Source organism: Rutidosis leptorrhynchoides, chromosome 6, assembly GCF_046630445.1.
Source record: "Rutidosis leptorrhynchoides isolate AG116_Rl617_1_P2 chromosome 6, CSIRO_AGI_Rlap_v1, whole genome shotgun sequence".
Taxonomy (NCBI): Eukaryota; Viridiplantae; Streptophyta; class Magnoliopsida; order Asterales; family Asteraceae; genus Rutidosis; species Rutidosis leptorrhynchoides.
In genome coordinates, this window is record NC_092338.1 from 340817162 (window position 1) to 340838800 (window position 21639).

General features: G+C 31.9%; 1 protein-coding gene across 1 annotated transcript in view; it reads left to right on the forward strand.

Annotated features, from left to right (window-relative positions):
• Positions 1 to 21639, forward strand: part of LOC139854753 (uncharacterized) — a 32915-nt gene that overhangs the window by 10823 nt on the left and 453 nt on the right. Inside the window, exons 7-10 of the mRNA XM_071844037.1 lie at positions 19420 to 19515; positions 19744 to 20067; positions 20148 to 20390; positions 20484 to 20486. Of these exons, the coding sequence (XP_071700138.1) occupies positions 19420 to 19515; positions 19744 to 20067; positions 20148 to 20390; positions 20484 to 20486 (666 nt within the window). The remainder of the gene's footprint in view (positions 1 to 19419; positions 19516 to 19743; positions 20068 to 20147; positions 20391 to 20483; positions 20487 to 21639) is intronic.

The window sequence follows — 21639 nt, forward strand, 5'->3', positions numbered from 1 at the left end:
ATGGTTAAAGAAGGCATCGTTCTTGGTCATAAAATTTCAAAGGAAGGAATTGAAGTGGATAGAGCTAAAGTAGATGTAATTGCTAAACTTCCACATCCCACCAATGTTAGAGGAGTTAGGAGTTTTCTAGGGCATGCTGGTTTTTACCGACGTTTCATAAAAGATTTTTCTAAAATTGCCACTCCTATGAATAAACTCCTAGAAAAAGATGATCCATTCATCTTTTCAGATGAATGCATCAAATCTTTTAATATTCTTAAAGAGAAACTTACTAATGCGCCGATCATGATAACACCAAATTGGAATCTAGCGTTTGAACTTATGTGCGATGCAAGTGATTTTGCAGTGGGAGCCGTTTTAGGACAAAGGATTGAAAAACGATTTCAACCTATATATTATGCTAGTAAGACGTTACAAGGAGCACAAACGAATTACACAACTACTGAAAAAGAACTCCTTACTATTGTCTTTGCTTTTGACAAATTTCGTTCATATCTCGTTCTAGCTAAAACAGTGGCCTATACCGACCATTCTGCTCTTAGATATTTATTTTCGAAACAAGATGCTAAACCAAGATTAATCCGTTGGATCTTACTCTTACAAGAGTTTGATATTGAAATCCGAGATAAAAGAGGAGCATAAAATCTCGCCGCTGATCATCTTTCTCGTCTTGAAAATCCCGGATTAGAAGTTCTAAATGAATCGGCCATACAAGACAACTTTCCTGATGAATATCTATTGAAGATAGATTATAATGAAATTACATGGTTTGCAAACTATGCTAACTACTTAGTATGTGGATTCCTTGAAAAAGGATTGTCGTACCAAAAACGAAAGAAATTCTTTAGTGATATAAAACACTATTTCTTGGAAGATCCACATCTGTTTAAAAGTTGTCCAGATGGAATAATACGCCGATGTGTATTCGGAGATGAAGCTAGTAAAATTTTAAACCATTGTCATACAGGACCAACAGGAGGGCACTATGGGCCTCAACTAGCAGCAAGAAAAGTTTATGATGCTGGATTCTATTGGCCTAAAATTTACAAAGACGCACACCTTCTTTGCAAATCCTGTGATGCTTGTCAAAGGGCCGGAAAAATAAGTCAACGTGATGAAATGCCACAAAATGTCATTCAAGTATGTGAAGTATTTGACATTTGGGGTATTGACTTTATGGGTCCATTTCCAAAATCTCATAATAATCTCTATATTCTCGTAGCCAATGATTATGTATCTAAATGGGCGGAAGCACAAGCTCTCCCAACTAACGATGCACGAGTTGTAGTCAACTTTTTAAAACATCTTTTTGCAAGGTTTGGAACACCGAAAGCTTTAATAAGTGTTCGGGGAACTCATTTCTGTAATAATCAACTTAAGAAAGTTCTTAAAAGATATGGAGTAACTTATAAAATCTCCACCGCATATCATCCACAAACAAGTGGACAAGGTGAAAATACCAACCGAGCTTTAAAACTTATTCTAGAAAAAACCGTAGGATCAAATCCGAAGGAATGGTCCATTAAATTGGAGGATGCACTCTGGGCTTTTAGAAAAGCCTACAAAACTCCAATTGGAACCACACCTTTTAGACTCGTTTATGGAAAAGCATGTCATCTTCCAGTAGAAATTGAACACAAAGCATTTTGGGCTTTGAAGACATGTAATCTTGATTTACATGAAGCTGGACATCTACGGTTAAGTCAACTAAACGAATTAGAAGAATTAAGACATGAAGCATACGAAAATTCGTTAATCTATAAAGAAAGAACGAAGAAATGACATGATAAAAGAATCAGAAGTTTAAAAGAATTTAAAGAAGGAGACAGAGTTCCTCTTTTCAATTCACGACTCAAGCTATTTTCTGGAAAATTGAAATCAAGATGGTCTGGACCATTCATAGTCAAAAGAGTTTTTCCATACGGAACGATAGAATTAATAAATTCAAATGGAATTGAATTTAAAGTTAATGGTCACAGAGTTAAACATTACATAGATAGTCCAATGGAAGTTGACAATGAAGTTAATCACAATTTCGATACCACAGCTAACTAAGTGTGGGGAGAATCAAGTCTTTTAAGGATTTTATGTATTTCTGTTAGAGTTAGATTTTCCGTTTTCGTGTAGTTCTCGAAAATGGAACCCGAATGGTCTTTCCCTAGCAAACCCTAAAGAACTAGTCTTCTCCCCCCATTCTGAATTTTTATTTTTTTAGGTTTTTACGAAATGAAGACTTCCTGTGAACTAAACCATGGTCTAATGCTACACGCTTTGATCACTAAACGTAATAATGACACACTTCCGAGTGAAATAGTATCAGTAATCAGAGAAAGATTGGACGGAGTAAGAAAAGAATCCAGATGCAAAGATAATAAGTTACAATTTGGTAAAGGAAAATCAAAATCCGCAGCGAAAAGAAGAGCACGCCACCTAGAAAGATGTCACAAATACGGAAAATGGTCACATGGAGATAAATGTTCAAATAATCAAACCTATTCAAACACCGAATTTGTTACTTTATGCAGAGACGGACCGTTCATATGTTTAGAAGAAAAAACACTGAATGCTCGAGGTTACGCCTATGTAGCCATGGAAAATCAATTAAACCGACTATCTTATGAATGGGATAGATCATATCACTAAGAATACTATCTCACAGGTAAGTCTGTACAGTTTTTATTTTTTATTTTCATTTTTAACCTTTTGATAATAAACGCTAATTTGTTCGCTATAAAGTATTAAATTGGTATTCGATAAAATTAGGTTTGGCGACCGAAATTATTGATATCATACAAAAATTTATTACATCACTGCGAAATTTAACGTTTATTCTTAAGGTATAAATATCTTTAATCAATCAACCCAAAATATTTCAAAAATTCGTCATGAGTTAAATTAGGTCATGGAACCGAAATTACTTTACCGAAAAGAGGGGCGCATATTTTTGATAATATTTGATTGATTAAAGTGGGATAAAAGCCAAAAAGATTTTTAATTTTATTTTTACCATGTTTTTAAAATTAATATATAAATCTTAAATTAATATTGTGAACTCTGTAAAATCAATATATTTAAGTTTGTCAATATTTGAAAAATTAATATTTTTAATATAAGTTTGTATGTATAAAAACAAAAATATAATATAAGTTTGGTGTGAATTTTTAATATTATGCATTTTTAATTAAGTTTGGTGTAAATTTTTAATTTTATGCATTTTTAAATTTAAGTTGTGTGAATTTAAAAACAAAAATTTACTTTATGTCGCTAAGTTAAAAATATGATTTTTAAAATTCGTCGTAAGTTGAAGACTAGGTCTTTGAACCGAAATTGCTTTACCCGAGGGAGGGACGAGAACTTTTATTATCATTATTTTTAATCTTATTGAATTAAAGTATGCCAAAAACATTAAAAAAAACCCCAAAAATCTAAGCTTTTAAAACAATCGCTTGAAAAAGACAAATTTTAAAATTTTGTCGAGGGACGGACTAGGACATCGATCCGAAACGACGTAGTCCTAAAATAAAGGAAAACAAAATTTTAAATTTATTTTATATTTGTTTTATAAGTTAAGGCTTATAAAAAAAAAAAACAAACACCGCGACTCGCGGAGTTTGTAAGCATTAAACACCGCAAGTCGCGGAGGGACTAAATTTCAGAAAAAATATAACGAGCTGAACTGATCAGTCCCCATCCCCACACCACAAAAACTGCGAAAAAACACCCGAAAATACACACACAAACACTCCAAAATTCACAATTTTTCATCACATTTTTAACTAAAATCATGTTGAGAAGGATGCTATCAAGGAATTACTCAAGAAAAACGGTAAATTTCTATACCTAAACAACATTTAATCCGAAAATTAGTGTTCTTGAGCAATTTTATACCCAATTCGATTTTGATGCTTTTTAGTGTAATTATACTTGAATTGTTTATGTATTATGCTTGTATAACCTAGATTGATGCTATTTAACATGATTAGAAGCTTTAAACTTCAAATTTTGAGTAATCTAGGGTTTGTGTTCTTGAGCAAATTTGGGGCTTTTTGATATAAACAGGTTATGGCCGATTTTTGTCATGAATTGTTGCTAAATTAAGTAGTGTAACATGTTTAGGTAGTTAAATGATCCAAACTTTGAGCCTAAACATGATTTTGAGAATTAAAGTGGACTTTTTCAAATCTAAAATTCATGAACTTGATTTTTGAGAGATAATGCCATTTGAAACTTGTTTAATTGTTAGTAATGATTATTTTGACATGTTATTTGAGTTGAATGCTTATGAACTTGGCAAACATTTTCGTTTATGCTTATTTGAAAAAGTGTAGATTTGATAAAAATATGAAAATGAGCATAAGTTTGATATAAATTCGACATGTCATTGTAATTATTTTGATTGATGATTTTGCTGACACTAATGCATATTTGGATGCACAAAAATTGTGTTTGATGTGTTTTGCAGACTGAAAGGGGTGAATCTTCATCCCAAGCTCGCAATGCTCCTCCTGAGAATGCAGAACAACAGAATGTTGATAGCTATTATAAACAAGATATACCTCATCCAGTTATGACATTTTCAGATATGCACTTGGAAGATTTGCACCCGAACCTGAGATTTGACAGACGTTGGATAGATTATCCAAAATACCAAAGGGGCTTGCATACTCTTCATTCTAAAGCTGTTGAAGTACCTAGGGTAATAGAATGGGCACCGTTAGAAGCTGTAAAATTAGTCGGGCTAATTAGAGAATTACTTACACAGAGGTATGGTAATTCTACTTTTAACGACTGGGAACGTCTTTTCACCATTCGTAGACCTGTATATAAAGTATGGTGTGAAGAATTATTGTGTAGTATAGAAATAAATGATTGGGTAGCTAGTTTAACCGATCAGTCTTTTATTAGATTTTTGTTAGGAGGTTCGATGCGCCACATGTCTCTACTAGACATGGCTCAGGTCTTACGTATATATACGCCTGAGGAGTTAGCATCTGCCGATTGTAAAGGGTTGATATTGAACGGTAGGAAAATTGATGAAAATTTTGATACGCATGGTGTATGGAGTCAAATGACTAGCCATCACCGATTTAAAGGGGGAAATTACTCTTATTTGGATATAGATAGAGCAGAGTTAAGAGTAATTCATAGGTTTTTAGCCAATTCGATTACACAACGAGGTAAGAATAAGGAAAGGTAAATGAACAGAATTTGTTTTACCACATGTGTATTCGAGACCCACAAAGCGCTGTAAGTATACCTTATTGTGTGGTTTATTATTTATCATCTATGGTTAGGGGGATGAGACCGCATAGCATAATAGGAGGTGGTATATTTATTACATTAATTGCTGAGTATCTCAATGTGGATATAAGTCGGGGGGGATTATTAGTCGAAGAACCAGAACCCCACGATACAATTGGTTTAAATGTATACCATGGTGCGAAGGTTTTGAAGAGGCGAAATAACGCCGCAGTACAATACCATGGTAGACATCCACAGGTTGAGAGAAACCAACAGCCAGGTAATGTGGGAGGGGGAAATGAAATGACAGAAATGCAAAGGTTTATAGCTTCACAAGAGTATGAAAATGCTAAACATCGAGCATTTGAAGATTGGCAAGTTCATCAAAACCAAATCATAGCTCATTGCCAACATGTAGGTAGAAACTATATTCCTACTCCATCGCCCGTATTTCCTCCCTGGTCTATAGAGATCCAACCACCGTATCCTACGTATAACCCAGCCAAAGCATTCTATAACACATACGGTTATGCATGGAACCCCTACTAGTATCAGTATCATACCTAGTCTACTTAGTTTTATTTATTTTATTATTTGTAATGTTGATACATTTAATACTTATGTTAATATTGTAATAGTTTTTATAATTTTCTAACTTTTATTATTAGATTTTAATAATCTTTGAATGTGGGGTAATATACCAAACTTCAAAAATATGTATATATGTTTGCAGTTTATCTTATGTACACAACAGGGTAAAACAACGCATTTTCAAAGACTGGCATTAAGTTCAGCAAAAGCAACTAATTTTGACGACAAGATGCAAAATATATGTGAAATAACAACAAGACGGAATGAACAAATGATGTGCACCATTTAACATTCAACACAAACAACAATATGTTTGGAAACTTTGGTAAAATTTAATAATTTCTACGCTAATCACCCTCAATAATTTAAATTGTTACTGATTTCTTGCAAATGAGGGCATTGCAAGATCTTAAGTGTGGGAAGGGGTTAAATTCTTTCGGATTTTTAAAATTTTTATCTTAAACACTTGGTTACCATTAAAAATACTAGTAAAGCAGTAGTTGTATTAGAATCTAGTGCTCTCTGATAATAAAGAACAGCCCTAGTCTTATATACTGACTACCCAATTCTAGTAAAAATTTTCAAAATTTTCAATTAAATGAACTCAAAATCATGTTTATACATATTTATGAATAATAAAACTAGGTTTTAACACCGAAATTATTGTTAACTCGGAAAGGACATAAATTGAGAAACAAACCAAAATGTTAGAATTCATTTAAAATGGAATAGAGGACAATAAAAAGAAAAATAAAAGCCAAGTGTGGGAAAAATTACCAAGTTATCTTAAACATATGTCACATATTTCTGTGACAAATAATTGAAGATACTTTTGCTTTGGACTAAACTAAACTGTTTTACCCGATCAAAGAAAAGAAGAGATGGATCTACACGATGAATCAATTCCATCATTAAAAGGAAGTAAAGTCTTCCGAAAAAGAAACGCGCTTCTTGATTTAGGTCAGGAAGTTGTCGTCCAGACCAGCTGTAGGTTGACGAAAAATCTAGAAAAGTCATCTCTAAAATCAGCAGGAAATCCACGGACCTCAGCATAAAACAGGGTCGCCAAGTGGTCAGATTTATCCTAACTATGAGAAGAATTTATCTCGTATAATGGGGGGCACCGTGCAAATTAGCTTGATAAGACTAATGAATCAGATCCCCAGAAAGGATAATCTCCTTAAAGATAAAAAAATCAGCTTATAAGCCTGATATTACTCAATCCTTGAGATTGACCTTAAAGATTGAGAATTCAAACTCATGGAATTCAATGATATCTAAACTCGAGCTTGAACGAGAAAATATTTTGATCAAAATTACAAACCGATTTGTTTTCTGAAAACCCATTTTTCAATGCATTCATTACCATTGAACGTAAAATCCTAGGAATTCACCTGGAATTCATTAGGTCACCTGAACCAAATCGGGTGTCAACTGTAAGAACGGTGGTTGCATAGCATGGTCAAAGACAGGACCTTGTGCCAGACTGAAAAATTATAAGGGTGAGCTTTACTATTGCTCCTACAAAGGATAGTAATTGCGTCCGACACGTTATAGACCATAATTAAAAGCATGTCAGGGGATATTGCCTTAAACAGTGCTTGTTCAACGCTTCCCTTTACAACTGGACGGTAGTTTACTGAAAGGTAATATACGGAACAAGTAAACTGGACGTGTTGCTTTCCCAATACAAGGTTAGCAAGTGGGTGACACAAAACCGCAAGTTTTGAGCTAAAATTTTCAAATATGAAAACCACCAAACCCACAAAAAGAATTTGCAAACACCGATGAAGGGTTATTCCGGAAAACTTATCTAGGGAAAAAACTAGATTGGATTTTCAAAAAGATCAAATGTTTTCATAAAGATCCAATTTCCTTAAAGGATCTAAATTTTATAGTCATGTGGGACTGTAAACCACATCGTTACTACCATTGTTTATACCGCCGTAAAGAAATCACTGATGTACAAAGTGTGAAGAATAAAGAAGTGATTCTAGTATTTCAAGACTATATTGCTTGAGGACAAGCAACGCTCAAGTGTGGGAATATTTGATAATGCTAAAAACGAACATATATTTCATAGCATTATTCCTCAAGAAAGACAAGCTTTTATTTGCAATTGTCCTATTTACAAGTGATATTCGTTTAAATAATAAAAGGTGAAGACAAAAGATAGATTCGACGAATTGAAGACGCAAACGACCAAAAAGCTCAAAAGTACAAAAGACAATCAGAGAGGTTCCAATTATTGATAAGAAACGTCTCGAAATTACAAGAGTACAAGATTCAAAACGCAAAGTATAAGATATTAAATTGTACGCAAGGACGTTCGAAAATCCGGGACCGGGACCAGAGTCAACTCTCAACGCTCGACGCAACGGACTAAAAATTACAAGTCAACTATGCACATGAATATAATATAATATATAATTAATTCTTAAAATTAATATATATATTATAATATATTTAAAAATCGTCGGCAAACAAAGAACCAAAGCTGGGTGAGCTGTAAAAACAAACTCCGCGACTCGCGGAGTTTGAAGGCAAAAAAATGCCGCGAGTCGCGGAGCTTCCCTGGACTCAAATCTCTATAAAAGCAAACGCAGTTTGATCGTAAAAAATGATCATAAATCAATCTCTCTCTCAATATATACGTAATATATATATATATATATATATATATATATATATATATATATATATATATATTTATATATATATATTTATATTTTAATTTTAATTTTAATTTCTAATAATAAGGGTATGTTAGCGAATGTTGTAAGGGTATAAGTCGAAATTCTGTCCGTGTAACGCTACGCTATTTTTAATCATTTTAAGTTATGTTCAACCTTTTTAATTTAATGTCTCGTAGCTAAGTTATTATTATGCTTATTTAAAACTAAGTAATCATGATGTTGGGCTAATTACTAAAATTGGGTAATTGGGCTTTGTACCATAATTAGGGTTTGGACAAAAGAACGACACTTGTGGAAATTAGACTATGGGCTATTAATGGGCTTTATATTTGTTTAACTAAATGATAGTTTGTTAATTTTAATATAAAGATTTACAATTGGACGTCCCTATAAATAACCATATACACTCAATCGGACACGATGGGCGGGATATTTATATGTACGAATAATCGTTCATTTAACCGGACACGGGAATGGATTAATAGTCACTAGAATTATTAAAACAGGGGTGAAATTATGCACAAGGACACTTGGCATAATTGTTAACAAAGTATTAAAACCTTGGGTTACACGCAGTCGATAACCTGGTGTAATTATTAAACAAAGTATTAAAATCTTGTTACAGTTTAAGTCCCCAATTAGTTGGAATATTTAACTTCGGGTATAAGGATAATTTGATGAGGACACTCGCACTTTATATTTATGACTGATGGACTGTTATGGACAAAAACCAGACGGACATATTAAATAATCCAGGACAAAGGACAATTAACCCATGGGCATAAAACTAAAATCAACACGTCAAACATCATGATTGCGGAAGTTTAAATAAGCATAATTCTTTTATTTCATATTTAATTTCCTTTATTTTATATTTAATTGCACTTCTAATTATCGCACTTTTATTTATTGTTATTGTATTTAATTGCACTTTTAATTATTGCACTTTTAATTATCGTACTTTTTAATTATCGCAATTTTATTTTATCGCACTTTTATTTATCGCAATTTCATTATCGTTATTTACTTTACGCTTTAAATTAAGTCTTGTATTTATTTGGTTTTAACTGCGACTTAAAGTTTTAAAATCGACAAACCGGTCATTAAACGGTAAAAACCCCCCTTTATAATAATAATATTACTTATATATATATATTTGTATTTTTATAAAATAAAACTAATATAGCGTTAAGCTTTGATTAAAAGATTCCCTGTGGAACGAACCGGACTTACTAAAAACTACACTACTGTACGATTAGGTACACTGCCTATAATTGTTGTAGCAAGGTTTAAGTATATCCATTCTCTAAATAAATAAATATCTTGTGTAAAATTGTATCGTATTTAATAGTTTTTCCTGTAAAAATATAAGCTATTTTATATACACCTCGCATAACAGCAGTGTGCCATCCACAGTTGCCTCGGGTTTAGGTCAACGACACTTGCAATCAAATAGCCGATTTACTTTTGGTTTCCAAAGCAAAGTGCACATTTGAAAGGCGGTTTACAGTCCCACATGACTATGAAAATGTAGATCCTTAAGGAAATAGGATCTTTATGAAAATATTTGATCTTTTAAAAATTTAATCTAGCTTTTACCCTAGATAAGTTTTCCGGAATAACCCTTCACCGGTGTTGCAAAATATTTTTGTGGGTTTTGTGGGTTTTAGATTTGAAAATTTTAGCTCAAAACTTATGGTTTTGTGTCACCCACTTGCTAACCTTGTATTAGGAAAGCAACACGTCCAGTTTACTTGTCCCGTATATTACCTTTCGGCAAACTACCGTCCGGTTGTAAAGGAAAGCGATGAACAAGAAACTGTTAAGGCAATGTCTAATGACATGCATTTGATTATGGTCTATATCATGTCGGATGCTAGTACTATCCTTTGTAGGAGCAATAGTAAGATCATCCTATAATTTTTTCGGTCTGGCACAAGGTCCTGTCTCCGACCATGCTATGTAACCACCGTTCTTACGGTTAACACCCGATTTGGTTCAGGTGACCTAATGAATTCCAGGTGAATTCCTAGGATTTTACGTTCAATGGTAATGAACGCATTGAAAATGGGTTTTCAGAAAACAAATCGGTTTGTATTTTTGATCAAAATATTTTCTCGTTCAAGCTCGAGTTTAGATATCATTGAATTCCATAAGTTTGTAATTCTCAATCTTTAAGGTCAATCTCAAGGATTGAGTAATATCAGTCTTAAAAGCTGATTTTTGATCTTTAAGGAGATTATCCTTTCTGGGGATCTGATTCATTAGTCTTATCAAGCTAATTTGCACGGTGCCCCCCCCATTGTGCGAGATAAATCCTTCTCATGGTTAGGATAAATCTGACCACCTGGCGACCCTGTTTGATGCTGAGGTCCGTAGATTTCCTGCTGATTTTAGAGATGACTTTTCTAGATTTTTCATCAACCTACAGCTGGTCTGGACGACAATTTCTTGACCTAAATCAAGAAGCGCGTGTCTTTTTCGGAAGACTTTACTTCTTTTTAATGATGGAATTGATTCATCGTGTAGATTCATCTCTCTTTACAGTAAATCGGGTAAGACAGTTAATTTAGTCCAAAAAGCACCTGCAATAACTTTACAGAAACATGTGATAGATATTCATCTAATTGAATAACTTGGTACATTCTCCCCACACTTGGCTTTTTTCATGCGTCTTTTTATATCTTAAATAAATAAATTCAAGCGTTTTAGTTGTTTCTCAATTTATGTCCTTTTCGAGGTAACTGTAGTGACCCGAACTTTTCCATGTTTATATTTATATATATATTAAATGAAATTGTTATTTACATGATTAAGTGTTTCCAACATGTTAAGCAATCAAACTTGTTAAGACTTGATTAATTGAAATAGGTTTCATATAGACAATTGACCACCCAAGTTGACCGGTGATCCACGAACGTTAAAACTTGTAAAAACTATACGATGACATATATATGGTTATATATATAGTTAACATGATTTTATAATAAGTATGTATCTTATTAGGTATTTTAACAATGAGTTATATACATAAAAATGAGACTATTAATTTAAGAAACTCGAAAACGATATATATAACGATTATCTTTATAACAACGTCTTACTAGGTACATATGAATCATATTAAGATATTGATACACTTGGTTAATTATGTTAAATGATAAGTAAATATATTATTAAGTGTATTAACAATGAAATACATATGTAAAAATAAGACTACTAACTTAATGATTTCGAAACGAGACATATATTTAACGATTATCGTTGTAACGACATTTAACTGTATATATATCATACTAAGATATATTATATATCATAATATCATGATAATATAACAATTTAACATCTCATTTGTTATAATAAATAATGGGTTAACAACATTCAACAAGATCGTTAACCTAAAGGTTTCAAAACAACATTTACATGTAACAACTAACGATGACTTAACGACTCAGTTAAAATGTATATACATGTAGTGTTTTAATATGTATTCATACACTTTTGAAAGACTTCAAGACACTTATCAAAATACTTCTACTTAACAAAAATGCTTACAATTACATCCTCGTTCAGTTTCATCAACAATTCTACTCGTATGCACCCGTATTCGTACTCGTACAATACACAGCTTTTAGATGTATGTACTATTGGTATATACACTCCAATGATCAGCTCTTAGCAGCCCATGTGAGTCACCTAACACATGTGGGAACCATCATTTGGCAACTAGCATAAAATATCTCATAAAATTACAAAAAAATGAGTAATCATTCATGACTTATTTACATGAAAACAAAATTACATATCCTTTATATCTAATCCATACACCAATGACCAAAAACACCTACAAAAACTTTAATTCTTCAATTTTATTCATCTAATTGATCTCACTCAAGTTCTATCTTCAAGTTCTAAGTGTTCTTCATAAATTCCAAAAGTTCTAGTTTCATAAAATCAAGAATACTTCCAAGATTGCAAGTTTACTTCCAAGTTTTCTAAATCCATTCCAAGTAATCATCCAAGATCAAGAAACCTTTGTTACTTATAGTAGGTTATCTTTCTAATACAAGGTAATAATCATATTCAAACTTTAATTCAATTTCTATAACTATAACAATCTTATTTCGAGTGAAAATCTTACTTGAAATTGTTTTCGTGTCATGATTCTGCTTCAAGAACTTTCAAGCCATCCAAGGACCCTTTGAAGCTAGATCTATTTTTCTCATTTCTAGTAGGTTTATCCAAGGAACTTGAGGTATTAATTATGTTCATAACATCATTCTATTCATACATATAAAGCTATCTTATTCGAAGGTTTAAACTTGTAATCACTAGAACATAGTTTAGTTAATTCTAAACTTGTTCGCAAATAGAAGTTAATCCTTCTAACTTGACTTTTTAAAATCAACTAAACACATGTTCTATATCTATATGATATGCTAACTTAATGATTTAAAACCTGGAAACACGAAAAACACCGTAAAACCGGATTTACGCCGTCGTAGTAACACCGCGGGCTGTTTTGGGTTAGTTAATTAATAACTATGATAAAATTTGATTTAAAAGTTGTTATTCTTGGAAAATGATTTTTATTATGAACATGAAACTATTTCCAAAAATTATGGTTAAACTCAAAGTGGAAGTATGTTTTCTAAAATGGTCATCTAGACGTCGTTCTTTCGACTGAAATGACTACCTTTACAAAAACGACTTGTAACTTATTTTTCCGACTATAAACCTATACTTTTTCTGTTTATATTCATAAAATAGAGTTCAATATGAAACCATAGCAATTTGATTCACTCAAAACGGATTTAAAATGAAGAAGTTATGGGTAAAACAAGATTGGATAATTTTTCTCATTTTAGCTACGTGAAAATTGGTAACAAATCTATTCCAACCATAACTTAATCAACTTGTATTGTATATTATGTAATCTTGAGATACCATAGACACGTATACAATGTTTCAACCTATCATGTCGACACATCTATATATATTTCGGAACAACCATAGACACTCTATATGTGAATGTTGGAGTTAGCTATACAGGGTTGAGGTTGATTCCAAAATATATATAGTTTGAGTTGTGATCAATACTGAGATACGTATACACTGGGTCGTGGATTGATTCAAGATAATATTTATCGATTTATTTCTGTACATCTAACTGTGGACAACTAGTTGTAGGTTACTAACGAGGACAACTGACTTAATAAACTTAAAACATCAAAATATATTAAAAGTGTTGTAAATATATTTTGAACATACTTTGATATATATGTATATATTGTTATAGGTTCGTGAATCAACCAGTGGCCAAGTCTTACTTCCCGACAAAGTAAAAATCTGTGAAAGTGAGTTATAGTCCCACTTTTAAAATCTAATATTTTTGGGATGAGAATACATGCAGGTTTTATAAATGATTTACAAAATAGACACAAGTACGTGAAACTACATTCTATGGTTGAATTATCGAAATCGAATATGCCCCTTTTTATTAAGTCTGGTAATCTAAGAATTAGGGAACAGACACCCTAATTGACGCGAATCCTAAAGATAGATCTATTGGGCCTAACAAACCCCATCCAAAGTACCGGATGCTTTAATACTTCGAAATTTATATCATATTCGAAGGGTGTCCCGGAATGATGGGGATATTCTTATATATGCATCTTGTTAATGTCGGTTACCAGGTGTTCACCATATGAATGATTTTTATCTCTATGTATGGGAAGTGTATTGAAATATGAAATCTTGTGGTCAATTGTTACGATTTGATATATATAGGTTAAACCTATAACTCACCAACATTTTTGTTGACGTTTAAAGCATGTTTATTCTTAGGTGAATACTAAGAGCTTCCGCTGTTGCATACTAAAATAAGGACAAGATTTGGAGTCCATGTTTGTATGATATTGTGTAAAAACTACATTCAAGAAACTGATTTCGATGTAACATATTTGTATTGTAAACCATTATGTAATGGTCGTCTGTAAACAGGATATTTTAGATTATCATTATTTGATAATCTACGTAAAGCTTTTTGAACCTTTATTTATGAAATAAAGGTTATGGTTTGTTTTAAAATGAATGCAGTCTTTGAAAAACGTCTCATATAGAGGTCAAAACCTCGCAACGCAATCAATTAATATGGAACGTTTTTAATCAATAAGAACGGGACATTTCAGTAACGATAATTTCGGTATTAACACCTAGTTTTCATCGTTCATAAATATGTATAAACATGATTTTGAATTCATTTAGTTGAAATTTTTTTAAAATTTTCACAAAATTTAGAAAATAAGCCAAGAATAGACCCGAGAGAATTTATAACCCTTCCCCACACTTGAGATCATGCAATGCCCTCATTTGCATGAAATCAGACTATAATTATAAATTCATGAGGGTGATTAGTGTAGAAAAGTGATTGAAAATACCCAGTTTGTAATTTCAAAGCTCGTTGAATGATAGATGGCGCGCCTCATCGTTCATTCCTTCTTGTTTTATCACAAATGTTTTTCCTTCAAAAACGGTTGCTTTTCTGAACTGTTTGTTAATATTTGAAAATGCGTCTTTTACCCTAACTTATCATGCATTTTTATTAACGAGTTATGCACTAACCCGAACCCCTAATTTAACGTTAAGTGGGGTTAGACTTCCCCACACTTAGCTGAAGACATGTGAAGTCGGTAGAATAAGTTCCACGAATTAGAATAGTGAGCCAGTTATTTACATCTCGGGTGGTATAAAATATATAAATGGGTTTAAAGTTTAGAACCACCCGATCGTCACTACTTAATTCTTTTTTAAGTGTAGCTTTTAGTAAATGGATATGTCTCTTTTCTGGTTCTTGGTCAAATGGATCGATATACACCGACATATATATTATAGGGTGGACAATTCCTAACATTTCCTTCCTTTTATTCTCGGGATCAAAGTTTTCACCTCTATTACCCAATTGGGTGAAATCCGAGGTGTCATTATCTATTACAGCTCGTAGTTCATCTTTGGTAGATGACTCGTCTATTGAGAATATTGGGTTGGAAAGTTGTGGAATAGTGAATTTCGGGATCGAAGTAGATTCTTCTTCATTAACGGTACTTATCGGTCCCACTATTTTGGTCTCGGGGGTAAAATTTTCAACGTTACCGTTTTTCCAAGAGTACCAATTTGTCACCCTTACTTCTTCTTCATTCATTGATTGGTCGATGATTTCGTCGGTAGAGGTTAATGTGTCGATATGTTGTGAAATTGGTAAAGCTGAATAAAAAGTATCATCGGGATAGTTGGTGATTTCGGAGCTCTCGAATTCATCAAAATTCGATGATATGAGATTTTCTTGCACACGACTCCTCAGATCAACAGGTGTGTAATCTGATAGAGTTTCAGCTTGCCTATTTACAAACTCTCTCATTTGTTCATTTTGAGCATCAAGTTCTTCGAGTTTGATTTTCATATTGTCTAATAAATTTTCAGACACGTAATTTTCCTCGTCTACTGGTTGTTGAGTTTGGATATATTCTTGGGAATAATCCCAATTAGAATTGTATTCCTCATAATCATTCCATTCAGGTTCCATGGGTGCGTAATTTTCCATAGGAACGTAATAATAACATTCCCATGTTGAGTGATAATCTCCACAGATTTCACAACCAGTTATTGTTTCGTCATTCGTGATCCAAGATTGACCGAACGAATTGTCATCAACACTCGGTTGAGAGTATTGATTTCGTATGTCGTAAAGAGTTTCCAAAATATCTTCGAGACTTTTCATAATGCGCTTATTACCAAATTTTAATTATCCTATTAGTTATAAATATAAAAATTATATAAGTTATCAAATTAATAGACTTTTCTGATTTTGCCCACGTTTCGAATAGCCAAAAGATGCAGCAGGTAGCCAGGACCCTTTAATTCCGAAGCCCACAACTCGCCACTAACAAATCCAACTATTACTACGAACCAGAAAATTTGGATGTCTATCAATTTAACCGCTTAAAATAATTTTTCGTTTTGAAATTTTAGAGAAGAAATAGAGAAAATTTCTAAGTCCTAAAAACTAGCGTGTCGAGAAATAAGAAAGAAAAAGAGTGCGCTTCGAAAAATGTCGAAAAATAAAAATAAGAAAGAAAAACGTCGAAACTTAAAAGTCTAAAAATTAAATCTAAAAAGTTACGCCTAAAGGTATTAAAGCTTAAAGGAATTCTATATCCAAAACGACAATAACTTAAAAGGCACTAAAATTTAAAACGGCGTCGTAAAATTCTAAAGCGCCTAAATCTTAATCTAAAGAAAAAGTACTTAAGGGATTTTACGGCAAAGCCTAAAAATCTAGAAATAAAAATAAGCTACGGCAAAATACTAAATTTAAAACTAGCTACGAACAATAAAAATACAAATATTATGCTAAAAACAAATAAAAATAAACAAAAAAATAAAAATAAACTTAAAGTTGTAAAAAGTACAATTTTTATAAAAATATTATTTTTATCTTTATTATTTTATAAAAGTATTAATTTTTATTTATAATAAAACTAATTAAAATACAAAATACAAATTAATTTAAAAACTAAAACTAAATATTAATAATAATAAATTAAATAGGGTTTATAAATAATAATAATTAATAATATTCCGTAATTAATGCGAAATAGGGTTTCTAGTCAGGCTGGTCAGGGCGGCTCCGCGAGTCGCGATTCCACGTACCAGCAATTCTCCGCGAGTCGCGGAGTTTGCAAAACGTTTTTTTTTTATATTGTTTTTCTAAAAATATATATAAATATATTTATACAAAAATAAATTAAAAATATAGCGTTTCCCTGATTCCCCGGCAGCGGCGCCAAAAACTTGATGTTATGCGAGGGGTATATGAAATAGCATTAATTTTTAATATGAAATACGATACAATTTACACAAGTTTTATTTATTTATTTACAGATGAGATATACCTAAACCTTGCTACAACACTATAGGCAGTGTACCTAATCGTAGAGTAGTATAATTTTTAGTAAGTCTGGTTCGTTCCACAGGGAGACGACTTATTTTACACTATATTTTTAAACAATTATATTTGTACAAAATATATATAGTTATATATAATAATATATAAAAGGGGGTTTTACCGTTTAATGACCGGTTTGTCGATTTTAAAACTTTAGTCGCATTTAAAACCTAACGTAAAATATTAAAAATAAATACAACTTAATTTTAAACGTAAAGTAAATAACGATAATGAAATTGCGATAAATAAAATTGCGATAAAATAAAATTGCGATAATTAAAAAGTACGATAATATACGATGACAATAAATAAAAGTGCGATAATTAAAAGTGCAATTAAATATAAAAATAAAGGAATTATGCTTATTTAAACTTCCAAAATCATGATGTTTGACGTGTTGATTTTTAGTTTATTCCCATGGGTTAATTGTTCTTTGTCCTGAATTATTCAATATGTCCGTCTGGTTTTTGTCCATAACAGTCCATCAGTCATAAATATAAAGTGCGAGTGTCCTCGTCTAATTATCCTTATACCCGAAGTTAAATATTCCAACTAATTGGGGACTTAAACTGTAACGAGGTTTTAATACTTTGTTTAATAATTACACCAGGATATCGACTGCGTGTAACCCAATGTTTTAATACTTTGTTAACAATTACGCCAAGTGTTCTTGTACATAATTTCACCCCTGTTTTAATAATTCCATAGACTATTAATCCATTCCCGTGTCCGGTAAAATGAACGATTATTCGTACATATAAATACCCCGCCCATCGTGTCCGATCGAGTGTAAATGGTTATTTATAGGTACGTCCAATTGTAAATCTTTATATTAAAATTAGCAAACTATCATTTAGTTAAACAAATATAAAGCCCATTAATAGCCCATAGTCTAATTTCCATAAGTGTCGTTCTTATGTCCAAACCCAAATTATGGTACAAAGCCCAATTACCCAATTTTAATATTTTTAGCCCAACATCATGATTACTTCGGCTCAAATAAGCATAATAATAACTTAAGTACGAGACATTAATTTAAAAAGGAGAACATAGCTTACATTGATTATTTATCGCGTAGTGTTACACGGACAGAGCTTCGACTTTAAAACCCGTAAAATAACCTTTGCATAACCCAAACTAACTAATATAAAACTACCCTATACTATATATATATATATATATATATATATATATATATATATATATATATATATATATATATATTATTTATTACAGAGTATTATTATTATTGTGTAAAAATATCGACAGAATGCTCGAGATTTTATAGGCCATTTCTGAATTTTGCAGCTCCGCGAGTCGCGGCATTTTAAGCCTTCAAACTCCGCTAGTCGCGAAGTTTGATTTTCCAGCTCACATCATTTTGGATCTTTGCTTGTCGACGTTATTAAATAATAATATAATATATATATATATAATTTTTAAGAATTATTTATATATGATATTTTATTTATGTGCATAGTTGACTTGTAATTTTCGCTCCGTTGCGTCGCGCGTTGAGAGTTGACTCATGTCCCAGTTTCGGATTTTCGAACGTCCTTGCGTACTATTTTATATCATGTACTTTGCATTTTGTAACTTGTACTCTTATCATTTTTAGACGTTTTTCATCAATAAATTGAACCTTTTGAATTGTATCTTGTACATTTGAGCTTTTTTGGACGTTTGTGTCTTCAAATCTTCATTTTCGCCTTTTGTCTTCGCACTTATTTATTTAAACAATTACAATGAAAATATATTACAATTACATATGAAAACCTATTATTTAGGAGGGATATTGCTATGAAATATATGTTCCTTTTTAGCCTTATCAATAGTATTAGGATATCAATTGTTGGTACTTATTTTTTTATTATTTTATTCTAACAGGCTAAAGAGGGAAAATCTCCAACTCGAATGGATATGTTTCGAAGATGTTTTTCCAGAGGAGGCAATACTAAAAGTGATGCAGCTAAAATCGCAATTGTAAGTATTAATATAAATTCAGATTGCAATATAGTTGATAGATATATATGTGTAGTGAAGCTGTAATTATCATGTCATGGGCATGATGAGACTTGTTTCTAGGGATATATCTTATTCCGTAAATTATAGTTAATCAGCACGTCATGGCCATTGTCACACTGATCACACATGTTAGTAGGGATTGATCTTTTTGTGTATATAACTCTTGTATTATCTAAATTAATACAGATAAACATGGATGAGCTAGCTAAAACACTACTTGAAGGTTCAACTGATAAGCCTGGTCTAGATGATGTTTTTTCCCAAGTTATGGGTAACAATAAATATGGTGTAGCAGATATGAATAGATTAGGTGTTCGAGCTTCTGATCTTTGGGGTAAATTACCAAGTCATAATGTTGTTTGTATGGAGAACATTCAATTCAAGTCAGAGAACAAAGAACTTACTGAAGAAAATGTACATCTGAAAGAACAGTTGGTAATTAAGGATGGTTCAGTGGTTAGCACAACACCACAGGGCCTCACTGTAGTCAATGTTGCTCCACTTCTTAAGGTATTGTTCTATTTAACACCTTAATGTGTTTGATATTTACCTTTAACATTCATAACTGCTTATTGCATACTTATTTCTAGGTTGGAGATGAAGTTTTTTTACACAATATACTTAACCCTAGCGAGAAGGTAGGAAGAGGATGGTTGAGGACCTTGGATCCAACTGAGGTAATTGGCGGTGTAGAGATTGGAGATGATTGGTGTGGGGTACATCTTCAACATGTCCTTAAAAAAGGTGCTGATGTGGTTAGGCCATTTGATCTGATTAAGAAAGTTGAAGAGGCTACAGGCGTAACTATCGCGTGGCCTTCTACGTTCATATCGGTATGTCTATCATAAATTTTTGATAACATTAATTTTTATATATAACATGCACTTTTATGCTTATAAATATATGAAATTTTTTTTTTTTTGTAGGTGGTACCCTTGAATTAATAAAGATGTGTTGATCGAAGACGTTCTTCGTTACTTTTCGTTGTTTTTATTTTCTTTGTCGAATGTTATTTTAGTATTGATATGTTGGATTATCTATGAATTTTTAATGTTTGGTGTTTTTCAATTTATGAGTACAATTTATTATAATATGATTATGTTTTATTTTATAATTATTTTTAATAGAAATTATTAATTGGATGTCGAAAATTTGAATTAAATTGAATCAGGCCCGAATATATGGATCCAATAATCCGATCCGGGCCCAAATAATTAACCCGATCCGAATACCTGATTCGTAAAAGAACTCGAATCGGACCCGAATATCTGAACCGAATCCGAATGTAGAAACCTATTCGGAATTACTATGACTTGAAAGGACTCATTTTGTAGTTTTAATACTATCACTTGAAAGGACCCCATATTGTCTAACAATACAATTGTTTTAGGACTTTTTTAAATGGTACCAACCTTGAAAATATTATATTAGGACTCTGTATTTGGTACTAAATTAACATCTTATTAACATCTTATTATATATTAGAACACATTTTGTGGTTTTAAGGTTCAAGAAATATATATTAGGACTTTTTTTAGTGGTACTAACCTTAAAAATTATTATATTAGGACCCTATTATGTGGTACTAAAGTAACATTTGTGTATATTGAGACCTTTTTCTTGGTAGTAAACAAGAATATATCGATACATTAGGACCTTTTTTATTGGTACTAATGTAGTGTTTTTTTATAATAGGACTCTTATTTGGGTATTAACATAATAATGGGACCATTTTTTTTTTGTCCTTAAAAAATATAAAACTTAAATAGGACCACTTTGTTGGTACTAATATATAATTTTTTTTACTTTTGGGACCCCTTTTGTATGTCCCAATTTAAATAGAAGTCACTCGATATATACTTGTAAGGACTTTTTGGTGTGGTCGTTATATATATTATAGGACCCGATAATTGGTTTCATAATCTTATTACCTTTTAGGACACTTTTTTGCGTCTATACTTTATACGACTGCCTTAGTTGGTACACATGTCCTATTGGTCCTTTCAGGCCAAAAGGTCCTATAAAGTGACATTATAGGACCAATTTGGGTGTCCTATATGTACACTTTTGTTGTAGTGTTAC